The following is a 16,032-nucleotide window of genomic DNA, read 5'->3' as shown; positions in this document are numbered from 1 at the left end:
CCTTTCCAAATACATGTACATCCTGTCCCTCAGGATTCCCTCCAACAACTTGCCCACCACCGAGGTCAGGTTCACTGGTCTATAGTTCCCTGGCTTGTCTTTACCGCCCTTCTTAAACAGTGGCACCACGTTTGCCAACCTCCAGTCTTCCGGCACTTCACCTGTGACTATCAATGATACAAATATCTCAGCAAGAGGCCCAGCAATCACTTCTCTAGCTTCCCACAGAGTTCTCGGATACACCTGATCAGGTGTACTCCACTTTTATGCGTTTCAAGACATCCAGCACTTCCTCCTTTGTAATCTGGACATTTTGCAAGATGTCACCATCTATTTCCCTACAGTCTATATCTTCCATATACTTTTCCACAGTAAATATTGATGCAAAATATTCCTTCAGTATCTCCAGTGTTGGGTAAAGTAGAATAAAATGGATGTAATAAAGATATCGGGAGTACACAAGAGTGATACAGGCAATCAACATAAAGTCAACTCACTTAATGTTGTGAATAAAGCAGTGCCAATACATTCATTTAATTTGATTAGATTACTGACAGTGTGGAAACAGGCTCTTCGGCCCAACAAGTCCACACCAACCCGCCGAAGCGCAACCCACCCAGACCCATTTCCCAACATTTACCCCTCCACCTAACACTACGGGCAATTTAGCATGGCCAATTCACCTAACCTGCAGATTTTTGGATTATGGGAGGAAACCCACGCAGACACAGGGAGAATGTGCAAACTCCACACAGAGAGTTGCCTGAGGCAGGAATTGAACCCAGGTCTCTGGCGCTGTGAGGCAGCAGTGCTAGCCACCGTGCCGAGTTCTGAGCTTCCCTTTAACATCCTTTGCCACAGACCTCCTGCAAGGTACATAGAACCATTTCCCCAGAGCGTCCAGTTCCAGCCTAAGTCCTGAAGTCCCTTTACTCACTCCCATTCCCATTCCTACTCTCCATTTTTACCTTTAAAGTCTCCAGTGTGCAATGTGGCCATTGGGGATTTTAACTTCTCCTTCCACTTTGCCCTATCCCCCAGCCTGATTTGCAGCCTTGCTCTTGTCCTGGTTTACAGGCCAGCCCCTGCCCCTTAGCTTAGACCTCTGTGAGTTTTTCAGTTGCCATCTGCTTCTCATTCTGTTCAATCAGTGCAGATGCCTGTGGCCAAGTGATTACCTGCACTGACCAATATCTGCCACTAGGTGGACCTTGGTCAATCTAAAAGCATTTATACTGGACACTATTCATGATTTGGAGATGCTGGTGTTGGACTGGGGTGTACAAAGTTAAAAATCACACAACACCAGGTTATAGTCAAACAGGTTTAATTGGAAGCACACTAGCTTTCAGGGTGCCGCTCCTTCATCAAGTGGTTGTCATTCAACCACCTGATGAAGGAGCGGCGCTCCAAAAGCTAGTGTGCTTCCAATTAAACCTGTTGGACTATAACCTGGTGTTGTGTGATTTTTAATTTTGTACACTGTATTGGTTAGAAATCTTTAAAAATAATTGTATATTGCACTGTATGGATTACTTCCTTTATATTTAGAGATTCATTTTATTTTGCAACTTACTTCCGCTAGAAATACATAGTACTGCACATGTACTGTAGGGTATTTCAATCTGTGCCCTATTTTTTTCCAAGCGATAGGATCCTAACTCTGACTTTAGCACTGATTCCTGTGGGAAACCATTATTCACTTAAAGTCACCAATTTCAAGAACATAGCCACAACCTTAAATGATGGCTACCTATATTGAACAAGGTAGAATATTACAGGAATGTAGATTATGAGTGGGACTAAATTAGAAGGCATAATAAGGGGTATGAGGTGTGAGCATGAGAGGGGGATTAGAATACATTGAGAATTGAAGGCTACAGGAAGCAAGCAAGATATAGGAACTCAGGAAGGGAGGACTACCATAACTGATTTGATGGTCTGAATGGCAAAGTTACTTGTCAGGCCAAACTAACAAGAGTAGGGGGATGCAGCATACATATATGGTCCAAGCAATCCTAAGAAACTTACCAAAGACAGCATTCTGGATTCTGGGATCAACCCTGGTCGAATGTTATCTTTTTGTACTGAATTCTGAACATCTTCAGAAATGAGAAAAGACTCATTGTACCAAATATCAAACTCTGTATCAAAAAGGGGGAAAAAAAGGGCACTATTTAAAATCATACTGCTAAATTTCTTCTTCTCAAACATGAGGAGGAAAATAGAAAGTAATGAAGATGTGTAAAGTGAAAGAGACAAATAGAAATCCTATTGACAAGAAAAAGCAGAACTTTTTCATGGTAGTCATTCCTGGAAGTGAAGTCACAGTGAATTAAATGCTAAAACAAAAGTTAAAAATTGCAGGTGTTGTAACTTTGACATAAACAGAAAGTACTAGAAAAAAATCTCAGCAGGCCTGACACCATCTGTGGAGAGAGAAACATACTTAATGTTTCATGTCAGATGTAATACTTGGTTAAAATATAACTTTTTTCTCCTCTCTGACAATTTGCTGGAGATTGGTTCATTACGTATCAATCTCACTTTGTGCTCAGGTTGACATTATTTATTTCTGAGCACAATCAGTGAGTTTGTTTTAAATCTAGGTGGATCACAATCATGGCGGCTCAGTGGTTAACACTCCTGCCTCACAGCATCAGTGAACCTGGGTTCGATTTCAGCCTTGGTGACTGACTGTGTGGAGTTTGCACGTTGTTCCCGTGTCTGCATGGGTTTCCTCCTGGTGCTCCGGTTTCCTCCCACAATCCAGAGATGTGCAGGTTAGGTTAATTGGCCATGTTGGATTGTCCATGGTGTTCAGGGATGTCTAGGTTGGTTGCATTGGTCAGGGATAAATGTAAAGTAATGGGGGATGGATTTGGGTGGGATGCTATTTGGAAGGTTGGTGTGGACTTGTAGGGCTGAAGGGCCTATTTCCACACTGTAGGGATTCTGTAATTGGTTCCAGCACGCCATCACTGGGAAATGGCTAGAAAAGTATCCAGGGTAACTTCTCCCTTGATTAATCCAGAATAGTGAGGCATATTTTATCATCTGGTTTATATTTTAAAAATATATTTCTGAAATTGTGCCTCTCGAAGACTGAGACATGCACTGCCTAGCAATCATTATTCTTGTCTCTTATTTTAGCTCTTGCTATTCCCTTCCTGGTTGTCCTCAGTATCTCTGGCCTAGTCCCGTCCATCACTACATGCCTCAACTTTACATTCCCACTTACTCCTCATCACCTTTGATCCCCTTGTTAGATAAAAATCTATCTCTGCCTAAAACTTATTCAATGAACCTGCCTCCACTGGTCTGTGGGGAAGAGAGTTGCAAAGACTCAACATACTCTGAAAGAAAAATGTCCTCCTCATCTTCAACTTAAATGGTAGATCCTTTATTTTTATAACTATGTCCCATAGTTCTGATGAAACATGTTTCTGCATCCACCTTGTCAAGTCTCCTCAGAATCTTATCTATTTCAATAAGATCACCCTTTATTTTCTTCTAAATTCTAATGGATTTAGGCCCAGCCTGAACCATATTTTCTCAAAAGATAATGACCTCCTTTATCTCAAGTATCAATCAAGTGAACCTTCTCTGAACTGTTTCTAACCCAGCTATACATAGCCTCAACAACACTCTATGCAACTATAGCATATATTTCCATTTTTGTATTCCCTGTTGTAATAAATTGCAACATGTCTTCTTAAAGATTTGCTATACCAGTATACTAACATCTTGTGATACACGTATGAAGATATTCATATCACTCTCTACCACAGAGTTTTATAATCTCTCCCTATTCTAACAGTATTCTGCTTTTCTATTCTTTCTGCCAAAATGGACAAATCGCAATTTGCCACATGATACTCTATCGACCAAACTTGTGCCCCGTCATTTAACCTGTTTATATCCCTTTGTCAACTCCTTATGCCCTGTTCACAACTTAACTATTTTTTATCTTCAGCAAATGTAGAACAATGCATTTGGTCCCTTCATCCAAGTCATTTATACACATTGCAAATAATTGAGGATGCACCCCTCCCTGTGGCATTTCACTTGTCACCTCACCCTCACCCTCTGCTTCCTATCAGCTAACCAATCCTTCCTCTGTGCCGATATGTCGCACTCAAAACCATTAGTTCTTATTTTGCGTCTTAACTTTTGATTAGTCCTTGTTAAATTCATTCTGGAAAACTAAGTACAGTACGACCACCAGTTCCCCTTTCTGTATATTGTTCATTACTTTCTCAAAGAAAACAATCTGCCTGACTGTTGGGCCAAGATGTGATTTGAGTCACTGGTTATTTCTTAATATCCTTGGGAACAACGAGGGATAAACAATAATTGTTTTACTAGTTTCAGATTTAATCCAAACTGCAGACATCATAATGCCTCTGTGAGGAAGAATTATCAGCACAATTTGATTCAGGTGACAATTGCATCCTTTATATTAGGGAGTAATTTAAATTTGGTCAGTAATCGAGAGTTGGATAATGTAACAATAAGTGAGGCAGATATGGGTATCTAGGATGTACTGAAAGAGAAGCTTCATTCTTTGATCTTATCCAATACATACAAAGTGCTTTCAATTTGTATGGATAAGACTGAACACTGCAGGGAGCATGGACAAACTGCTGAACTACTGAAATATGGGAGCAGGAAGGAATATGATAATGATAACGGAATAAATACTTTCTTTAGAGCTGCAAGGTTTAAGAATAGGTCCTGTGGAGAAGAAAGAACATTCAGTATGCACAGATTCCACCTAAATCCAGCTATAACCAATTTCCTGACATTGCTGTAGATTTCATTTTAAGCAAAGAGGAGAGAGAGTGAGAAGGTTCAGGTGGTTACCATTGACCAGAAACTGTACTGGACTAGCAACTTAAATACAGTGGCTACAAGAATGGGTCAGAGTTTAGAAATCACACAACGAGTAATTTACTTCCTGACTCCCTAAAGCCTGTCCACCATCTGCAAGGCACAAGTCAGGAGTGTCATGGAATACTTCTCACTTGCCTAGATAGGTATAACTCCAACAACACTCAAGAAGCTTGACACCATCCAGGACAAAGCCACCTGCTTGATGCACAAGCATTCACTCTCTCCACCGTTGGCTCAGTGGTTAGCACTGTTGCCTCAGAGTGCCAGGGACACGGCATCAATTCCAACTGTCTGTGTGGGCAACTGTCTGTGTGGAGTTTACACATTCTCCTGTGTCTGCATGGATATCCTCTGGGAGCTTTGGTTTTCTCCCACAGTCCAAAAGATATGCAGATTAGGTGGATTGGACATGCTAAATTGCCCCATATTGTCTAGGGATTTGGAGGCTAGGAGGGTTAACCATAGGAAATGGGGTTACAGGGATAGGCTTGAGGGGGTGTGTCTGGGTAGGATGTTTTTCAAAGGGTCAGTATGGACTTGCGCCAAACACCCTGCTTCTGCACTGTAGGGATTCTATGATTCAACAATCTATAGCAGCAGTGTGTCTGCAACGGTCTATAAAATGCTCTGCAAAATTCATCAAGACTCCTTTCATTTTCCAAACTCCCGATCACTACCATCTAAAAGACCAAAGGCAGCAGATACGTGGGAACATTACCTCCTTCAAGTACCCTTTGAAGCTACTCACCATCTAGACTTAGAAATATATTGTCATTTCTTCAGTGTCTCTTGGCCAAATCTTGAATTTCCCTCCCTAATAGGGTTGTGGGTTTATCCATAACATATGGACTACAGTGGTTTCAGATGACAGCTTATCACTTCTCATCTAGGCAACTAGGGATGGACAATAAATGCTGCCCTTGTTCCATGAATGAATTTTTAAAAGCTGGTAAGGGATGCGTTGATATCCAGCATTTTCTTGAGATGTTCTCAGCCTCTTATTTGTAATAGTATCTTCCAAGGGATCCTATGTTGGGCGTTATGTCACTTAGGATTCCAGGAATTGTCTGACTGGAGGCACTTTTGCTTCACTTCCTGCATCCTATAGGTCTTTCCCTGGCTGTTTTTCATGGTAGCAGTAGGCCTATCCACACAGGATTACATACACAGGATTCTGTATTGCTGACTCTACCTGAGTCATCTTGCACCAACATTTCAGCTTCTGCAACAATGCTGCTTGCCTCCCATCATCCAATAGACTTCTGACTTCAAGCAACACTTCATTATACTATTTTCTGAGGTTGATAATGCCATAGGCCTTGCAGAGCTCCTGTAGGATCTTGTCTTCAAAGTTGAGTCCCTGATCACTGTGCATCCAATATAGAACACTAAAACAGACAAGCCAATTGTGCACTAACACTCTGGCTATAGTTAAGGCCTTTTGGTCATGGGTGGGAATGGCCTGCATGAACTTGTATACATCCATGAGTACAGAAACGTGTTCAGTTCTGTTACTACTGGAGTCAAGGAATGTAACATGCATTGAAATGACCACTTGCAGGCTCATGGAAACCAGGGATCATGTGCTAACAGTGAAGTTGCTACACTGATTTGGCCAAAATATGCATAGAATCCCGACATTACAGAAGCAGGCCATTCAGCCTATCTAGTCCAAACCATCCCTTCCCACTTAGACATCCCCCCTCACCCTCCCTATCCCTGTAATCCATGGCTAATCCACCTAGCCTGTACTTCCCTGGACACTATGGGTAATTTAGTCCACTTAAGCTGCACATCTTTGGACTCTGGGAAGAAACTGGAGCACCCAGAGGAAACCCCATGCAGACACAGGAAGAATGTGCAAACTCCACACATACAGTTATCTGAGGCTGGAATCTATCCCGGTCCCTAGCACTGTGAGGCAGCAGTGCTAAGCACTGAGTTACTGGATTGCCCTCTCACAATAACCTCTCACAATTGCAACAGTAGTCATCAATATTAGCCATCCTGTGCCAGCAGTTCTGCTGTCTGCTGAATGGAGACATCTTTTCCATTACCTTTGTCCTGCTTGGTCATGAAGTGCTATAAGCACTTGACATCTGACGGATGAGTTGTTTCACCTATCTCCTTGTCACGGACTACCTCTACTTTATAGTCTTTTGGTGCTCTTCTGACCAAAGTACTTCACCTCGTACTTCTCTGCAGCAGTTATCTGTCCCTCATTCCACCAACTATCAATGTCTTCCTTACAGTTTAAATTTCTTTCAAGTTTTGTGTCATCGGAAAATTTGGAAATTTCCCTTCCACACCAAGATCTAGATCATTAATATATATCAGGAGAAGTAAACATCCCAATACTGACCCCTGGGGAACTCCACTACAAACCTTCCTCCAGCCCAATAAACAGCCATAAACCATTCTGTTTCCTATCATTTAGCCAACTTTGTATCCATGTTGCTACTGTCCCTTTTTATATCATGAACAATACTTGCCTGTCAGATCTATTGCATGGCACTGTATCAAATGTCTTCTGGAGATCTGTGTATACCACATAAACAGTGTTACCCTCATCAAGTCTTTGTGTTAACTTTAAAAAAAAACTCCAGAAAGTTAGTTAAACACAATTTCACCTTCAGATTCCATGCTGAATCTTCCTACTTCTTTCCATGTCACTATTAATTCTATTCTCAAATAATTATTTCTAGATGTTCCCCACTACTGAAATTAAATTGATTGGTCTGTGATTGCTGGGATTATCCTGACAGTCTTTTTTGAACAAGCCTGGAATGTTCACGATTCTCCAGTATTTTGGCAACACTTCTGAGTCCAGGGAAGACAAAAGATTGTGGTCAGTGTCCCCTCAATTTCTACCCTCACGTTTTAAAAAATCCTTGGATGTAACTTGTCTGGTTCCTATTGCCTTGCCAACAATCTATCCAAGAGTACTTCCTGATTAATGTTGAACCCTTCTAGTGAGTTTCTGCCTCGGTCACCACGGCCTCGGCAGCATCCTTCACTTCTGTAAAACAAAGTATTCATGTAACACCTCAACCATGATCTGCTCCTCCATGAACAAATCTCCTTTTTGGTCTCTAATCGGTCTCATTCTTCCTTTAACCACTCCCTATATGCCTATCGAAGACTTTGGTATTCCCTTTTATGTCAGCTGCTAGTCCTTTCTCATAGTTCCTCTTTGCTTCTGTTATTTGCTTTTCATCTCTCCCACTAAACCTTTGTTATTTGCATTGGTTCTCAATTGTATTTTCTGCCTTATATCTGTCAAAAGCACACTTTCTTTCTAAGGTTAAGTTCTATCTCCTTTGTCATCCAGAGATTTCTGGATTTGTTTGTCCTGTCTTTTCCATTTCGGGGAATACACCCTGAATACATCTGCTCCTTAAAGGTGGCCCATTGTTCAATTACTGTTTTTCCCACCAGCCTCTTATTATAATCAATCCTCTCAGCCATGTTATTACCCCATTAAAGTCAGCCCTCCACAAATTGATTTTTCTTCCTCTGGACTGTTGTACGTCATGCTGCAACAACATCCTGGCCTTATGATATGATGACCGCTGTCTCTTAAATGTTCCTCCACTGATACTTGATTCACTTGGCCCATCTCATTTCAAGGACCAGGTCCAAAAAATGTATCCTTCGCTTTCGGACTAACAGCATCCTGCTGTAGAAAACCCTCCCACACATCCTCTGAGAACACTTACCCCTCACTGTCCCTTACACTACCCATCTATGTTTGGGTAATTGAAGCCCAACTTTATAACTACTCTGTGATGTTGATATTTCTCTGTAATTTCCCTACAGGCTTGTTCCTCTACATCTTTTCAACTAGTTGGTGTTCTATAGACTAAACTGAACAATGTAATTACTCTTTTATTCCATATCTCTAGCCAGATGGATTCTGTCCGTGAACCCTCTTAGACATCCTAATTCTCCAGCACTGTAATGTCCTTCTTAGTCAATACTTCTGTCCATCCTCCTTTCTTTCTTTTTCTATCTTCCCTGAACAACTTATACCCAGGAAGATTTAACATCCAGTCTTGCCCTTCCTTGAGCCAGGTCTCCATCAGTACTACAATATAATATTCCACATTGAAATCTATATCGGTAACATCCCAACCTTATTGATATACTCCAAGCATTTACACACATGTACATTTACCATGTTTGGACTTCCTTTCTTTCTCCCCTACTCCAACTTCACCTATTACCTTACTATTCTCTATGCTAGTGCCAGTTGTATCCCTAAGTATTTTTCAAGCCTTTGTATTATCCTCTACTATTTTGTTTTGGTTCCTGCAACACTGCCAACTTAGATTGGCACTATCAAAATGCTTCACAAGGAACTCCATTCCAACTCTGTTTAGGTGCAACCCTTCTTGTATCTTCTTCCCAGCAAAACATTTTGGGACACCTTTAATCTCTAACAATCTCAGTAACCAGGCTTGCTGTCAGGTGGACGCCAGATCAGTCACATGACCCACTTCATTTTACCTTATTAAAGAAACAATTCCAAATGATATGCTCATAATTTTAACAAAACCATAGTCTCAGGAAAAGCGCTTAACTAACTAGGTCTGAGATGAGGAGAAATGCTTCCATTCAGAAAGTTATGAATCTTCTTGTGAGGACTGTAGATGATCAATCAATGAGTATATTCAAGGCTGATATCTATAGATTCTTGGAATAGAAGAGAAGTGGGGAATATGAGGATCAGGTAGGAAAGAGCAGTTGTGATAGATAATAAACCATGATGTTACTGAATAGCAAAGAAATATGGTCAACTCTAGCTTATATTTTTAATGTCATCTGGAATTGCTTCTTTATAAATGCTGTAAGACATTACCACAACCAGAAGCAGGATGTAGGGATGGATTGTATTGTGGCCAATGAGAAGATTTACTTGTGTGAATTCAGATTAATTTGGGAATACAATACTAAGGATGACTATCTTTTATAATGCCTAACCATGAGGTTAAAAGGGTTCTTCCCCTTTTAATGTGATAAAGTGATAGAGGCTGGGGCAACTATATGATATACATATAGTTGCCCCAGCAACTTCTGCAATTTATGATCAGTTCAGGGAGAATCTGGTCTTTTTGCCTGATGGAAGGTCAATAATTTGGACTTTAGCAGCTATAATCAACCCTAGCTACTGTGCATTCAAGGATAGAGCTTAGCTACAAAGCTTTTGATTTTCTGTGCTTTAGAGATATGGAGAGTGGAAAGTTCCTGGTTATTTTTAACATGGTGATTGGAGGCTCAGCTGTATGACTAAAGAAGCAATTTAGCTATTCTGTGATTGCTTTTGCATGGTATATTTCAGCAGCTTTCTTGATGTTTCCCAATTCACATTTTAGCTTATCATCCTCTCAATGTCTGCAAAATGAATTGCATTCTTGTCTCCTCTTTTCTGTCCCTCTGAGTGTGTATCAACACTTTAAATATGCTATCTAATTTTCTAACTGACTCCCATTCATAGTTGCTTTATACTTTGACCACTTTGTGGATTTTGAATGAAGGAATTGGTCCTTTGTGACCTCAGAGAAGTGCAGTAGAAATTTGTATGTTGGGTGCAACTACTGGGTTTAAGTTCTTAACTCTGAATTTGTGACTATGAGGAGAAACTTGCTAGTGTTACTACTAGAGTTATATCATTGGCATGGGGAATGGGGGAGGGCATAATTCCTTGTGTTAATTGAAGATTAATAGATATGTCATCAGAGTTTGCAAATGTTTACATGATACACCAATTAAATTAATGCTAGACAGTTTATTTACTGTTTAATTTTATATGGATTGCAATTTATGCAATTTAGATTTATAGGATGAACTCCTTCCCTTCATATCTCACTTTGAGTAACGTGAATACATGCTGGGTCATTAAGAAACCTGCCAACATCTGTTAGGTCTCTACTTAGAATCACAAAGCTCTCCATACGAACGTTTATCATTGGAATATACTGTAAACTATGAGCATAAAGTGACCCTTCATTGGCATTAATGAGAGCATTCAGAGATACTCAATGTTTGGTCATACACAGAAGATCGAAGAGTATACCTGTGATTTTCTAGTCTAACTGGTTTTGTAAGGCATTATATTTATATTGTAACTTGTCATGTGTCTCAGAAATGTCTCAAACTATCTCAAACCCGAGTTATCTGACAATCTTTTGTATGCAAAGCAAGAATTTTCAGACAGTGCAATGACGTATAACTAGGAAATCTGTTTATGATCAAGGGAGGAATGTTGGCCAGTACATTTTTCTAATCTTCTTTCAATAGTACTACAGTAACTTTCAAATCTATCTGAGCCAATGAAAATAGAAACAATCTCTCATCTGAAGTATAACCACTCCAACAGAACAATACTACCATTAGCTGAGCATTCACTGAGTAACTTAAACATGGTTATATTTTTTTCTTGCAAATAATGATATTCCTGATCACTGTAACTGCTGCAGTTGAAATCTCAGCATATTTTTGAGCTGTGTAGTCTTCCCTTACCTGTTAACAGCCGCAGCCTACACTGGTCCACCAGCTTGTGGCAGTATTGGAGCTCCACCTTCAGGTCTCGCAAAGTATCAAAGTCGTGCCGGTATTGGTGTTTCAAATCCTTCAATTGCATGACCAAGTTGAACTCATCTTCATCGATCACTGGATCACCTTGTTCATTCAGGTAATCACCTGTTAGGTGTTGAAAGGACCAATAATCAAACAAGATCTGTCAATTTTTGGACTATGTCCTTAGTTGATTAATCTTGTAAACGCAATGACAGATTTTGAGAAAAATATGAGAATGAGTTAAGTTGAACTTTGGTAATGAATCACATACAGTTTTACAGGTCGCAGGTAATGAAGTACATTGGCTGTTATATCTGACAAAAGTTTAACTTTATCATTCACAGCATTATCCAAGTCATCATTCTTCACACAAGTCTGCAAGTGTCTGGCATTAAGTATTTGATCATGGAAATCATTACACACAGTCTAATTCTCTTCTACCAGTGGGATTTGTCAGATAGTGATCAGAAACAGGAACCCTGGCATCCCCATCCCTAACCTTAAGCATAGCAGTGTGGAGTTCAAATGTGGTGCAAGACTTGATGCTTTTATTTAACTAGCTAACTCAATTTAGACTAGGATTGAAATTGTATCATCTTTGTTTATCCACTGAAGCACTGGGCCAGTAGAGCTGATAACGTGGTTTTAACAAAACCCTCTTCATCCTTCTAACAGTGAGATTATAAAGTTGTACACTGGACAATTTGTAACTTGACCTAACAGTATTAGAAATATCAATCCCATCAGTTTTATCTGTATTTGTTTCCAGGCTAGAGTCAGTTTATTTAAGATAGCATTAGCTAAAGATTTTAACTACATTGATATACCAGCCAAGGAAACAAAGACAATGAGTATGTTACGACATGGGGTAAACCCTTCTGCTTAATTTAAACCAGCAACACAGAAAAGATTTATCCCGTGCAGTAATTTGTGAAAATTCGAGAGACCAAGAGCTATTTAAAGTAAAAGTTAACAGCTTTATTTCTTAAAGTATAACAGAGAATAATTATCTAACAACTATTTACAATTCCTTCCTCTAACCTATCTTTTACTTTCCCTTCTATAATAGTAATATGATAAAACCCCTGATTAAGGTTTACTGAAAAATTCAAATTTCAAAACCAGCCAGCTGTCAAACTTCTCTTTGTAGATTTGCTCCCCAGGTCGGTGTTGATGTTTTTCTCTGTGCAAACTCCTTCCCTAGACAGGCACCTCTCAGAAGTTCTGACTAGCAGTCTACATCTGTTGGTCTTGTGGCAGTTCTCTTCCCAACTGTTCGATTTTCCCAGTTTTTAAGATTGCCAATATACTCAATTCAAACTTGAATGGAAGTTGGTATTTTTTGGGGTATAATTTAGATTGATTGGCCTAATTCAAATCTGTTTGTGTCTCCAGGAACTAGCTAGATGACATGTTACATTGTATCTTGTTCAGAGCATTTGGTGCTGTCAGGTAATTATACTAGCTTTTAACTATCTTAAAGGTACAGTACACCCACATCTTCATAACAAGTGTCTGTGAGTTACTCCACTGCAGTCCTATCACAGACCAGACAGATCTATACCTGATATTCACACAAATTTATTTGATTAGTGCTTAGATCACTTGACAAGTTATCCAGAGAGTGTCACTGGAAATTTCACCATGCAGGTTGATTACTTAAATTCAGTTTTAAGAGAAAGGGACAGTGAAGCAATCAGATTGTCACAGAAATGCAATCAGTTTTCTGATGTTCTTTAGCGAAGTAGTGTGTCATTCTTATCCAGAATGGCCTGGGTGAGTCCAGTCCAAGACCAATATAATTGGCTTGACTACCCTTCGAAGTGACTCAGGAGTTTCTACCTCCTCAGAGCAGTTAGGGATGGACAGTCAATGTCAGCTTCTCTCATGAAATCCACTACCACAAAATAATTTTTTTTAAAAGTCAACTTAGAGTTGAAGGAGCAGCATGATAATGAAGAGCAGAAACTGTAGAATAATTGTAGTGCTAAATTGGCAAGGTGGCCCAGTTAGCATTGCTGCTTCACAGTGCTAGTGAACCAGGTTCAAATCTAGCTCTGGGTATCTAACTGTGTGGAGTTTGCATATTCTCCCTGTGTTGGTGTGGATTTTCACTGGTTGTGCCAATTTCCTCCCACTGTCCAAAGATGTACAGGTTAGGGGGATTGGATGGAGGGGACTGGGTCTGGGTGGAATGATTTTTGGAAGGTTGGTGCAGACCTGATGGGCCAAATAGTCACTTTCTGTACTGTAGGGATTCTATGATGCTGTTTGTGTCAAAGAAACTGCTCACCGTCCTGTGGCATTACCTTGATGCTGACGCTCCTGTTTCTTGAGATTGAGTGCCTGGTTACTGATGTCAATTTCCTCCTTAATGTTGTTGATCCTTTCAGTCAGCTCCTTCACACTCTTCCTTTTCATACTAAGAATACTTTTATTCTCCATTAAGATACGATTAATTTCACGTCCTTTTTCATTTTTGAACACTTCAAACATTGATGCTTTTAGTGGAGGAGTGCTAAATCACAAAAAAAGGGAACATAAATCAAGAATAAAACTAGAAAGAATTAATCCTAACCGGACAAAACTGCTTTTGATAAATCTTATTTTTAATTTTTGTTTAATTTCTTTAGATAAAAGCCACTCCACAAGGTTGTGCCACTTGCTATGATCCAGAGCCACAGACTATTTATTAGTCTGAAGAAACTACAGTCCAGTGTATTTGTTGTCACCCATTTCTACTGAGATCACTGGGTCATAAGCTGCTTTAAGCCCTTGTGTCATTCAAGCAAATTTTTCTAATCATTCATAGGATTTAGTCATCACTGGGTAGGCTAGCATTAATTGCCACATGGATCAATGCCAGGACCCCAGGTATATATATTAATGATTTAGATGAGAAAACTAAAAATAATACCTCCACATTTGCAGACAATACAGAGCTAGTGGGGAAGGTGAACAGTGAAGAAGATGTAGTGAAGAAGAAGAATTGGAAGAAGATGTAGAGATGCTTCAATGTGATTTGGACAAGTTGAGTGAGTGGGTATGACAGAAGAAGGGATAACTTTTGTAAATTTATTCATGGGATGTGGGTGTCACTAGCTAGGCCAGCATTCATTGCCCATCCCGAATTGCTCACAGGGCATTAAAGAGTCAATCACATTGCTGTGGGTCTGAAGTTACCAAGTAGGCCAGACTAGCTAAGATTTCCTTCCCTAAAGGACATTTAGTGAACCAACTGGGTTTTCTCTGACTATCGACAATAGTTTCATGATCATTCTTAATTCCAGATTTCTATGGACTCCTAATTCCAGATTTTTATTGACCTCAAATTCTACCATCTGCCATGGTGGGATTCAAACTCAGATCCCCAGAACTTTACCTTGATTTCTGAATTAACAATTTAGCAATAATACCACTAGGCCATCACCTACTCTTAAATGTGATATTATTCACTTTGGTAGCAAAAGGAGGAAGTCAGATTATTATCTGTGGTGATGGATTGGGAAAGGAAAAGGTGTGATGAAGACCTGAGTGTTCTTTTACACCAGCTGCTGGAGGTGATGAAGAAGGCAAGTGGCATGTTGACTTTTATAGCAAGAGGATCTGAGTACAGGAACAGGGATGTCTTGTTACAATTGTGCAAGGCCTTGGTGATCCATGTGCAGTTTTGGTCTCCTTATTTGAGGAAGAATGTCCTGGCTTTAGGGGGAGTGCAACAAAGGTTTACCAGACTGATTCTTAGGATGCAGCACTGACAGATGCGGACAGACTGGATTGGTTAGGATTATATTAACTGGAATTTAGAAGAATGAGGGGGAATCCCATAGATACCGTTAAATGTTTTACACAAGGAAAATGCAGGAAGAATGTTCCCAATGACCAGGGAGTCCAGAACTAGGGATAATGGTCATTTAGGTCTGAGGTAAGTAAAGAAAACAGGGTAGGTCATTTAGGTCTGAGATAAGTAAAGATCTCTTCACCCAGAGAGTGGTGAGCCTGTGGAGTTCTCTGCCACATAAAGCAGTTGAGGCAACTGTTGTGTGGCACTGTCACCATGCTAAATGGCACAGACTTCAAACAGATCTAGCAACTCAAGACTATATCCATGAGATGTTGTGCGCTGTCAAACGTCAGCAGAATTGTATTCAGGCACAATCTATAACTTTATAGCCTGGCTCAACCATTATCATCAAGCTAGGGAATCAACTCTGGAGCAGGAGAGCATGCCAGGAGCACACCAGGCATACGTTAAAATGAGGTGTCAAACTGGTGAAGCTACCAAACAGGACTATGTCCATGAGGAGAAAGTACTTACCCCCACACTCCGGATTCCTCAACTAAAAGACAGTAAGTACCAAAAACCTTCATGTACTTACCCCCACACTCCGGATTCCTCAACTACTTTCTCCTCAAAGATTTCAACCTACTGCGAATCCTCTTACAAGGATGCCTTCCTTGAAGAAGCTCTCTTCCTCCCTCTACAAGGATTTCAGTGAGTCCCTCTCTCACTGCACCCCCCAGGTCATCTCCTCTGCACAGAAGCTCTTCAGCCAC

General features: G+C 40.2%; 1 protein-coding gene across 3 annotated transcripts in view; it reads right to left on the bottom strand.

Annotated features, from left to right (window-relative positions):
- kif9 (kinesin family member 9) overlaps positions 1 to 16,032 on the bottom strand; it is a 114,707-nt gene that overhangs the window by 7,511 nt on the left and 91,164 nt on the right. For all 3 annotated transcript variants that reach the window (XM_043687968.1, XM_043687969.1, XM_043687970.1), the window contains 3 exons: positions 13,785 to 13,993; positions 11,419 to 11,598; positions 2,032 to 2,144 (listed from right to left, as the gene is read on the bottom strand). In XM_043687968.1, the coding sequence (XP_043543903.1) occupies positions 2,032 to 2,144; positions 11,419 to 11,598; positions 13,785 to 13,993 (502 nt within the window). The remainder of the gene's footprint in view (positions 1 to 2,031; positions 2,145 to 11,418; positions 11,599 to 13,784; positions 13,994 to 16,032) is intronic.

This window comes from Chiloscyllium plagiosum, chromosome 4, assembly GCF_004010195.1.
Source record: "Chiloscyllium plagiosum isolate BGI_BamShark_2017 chromosome 4, ASM401019v2, whole genome shotgun sequence".
Taxonomy (NCBI): domain Eukaryota; kingdom Metazoa; phylum Chordata; class Chondrichthyes; order Orectolobiformes; family Hemiscylliidae; genus Chiloscyllium; species Chiloscyllium plagiosum.
The sequence above is the reverse complement of the archived record's forward strand: the minus strand, read 5'-3'. Positions and strand labels throughout refer to the sequence as shown.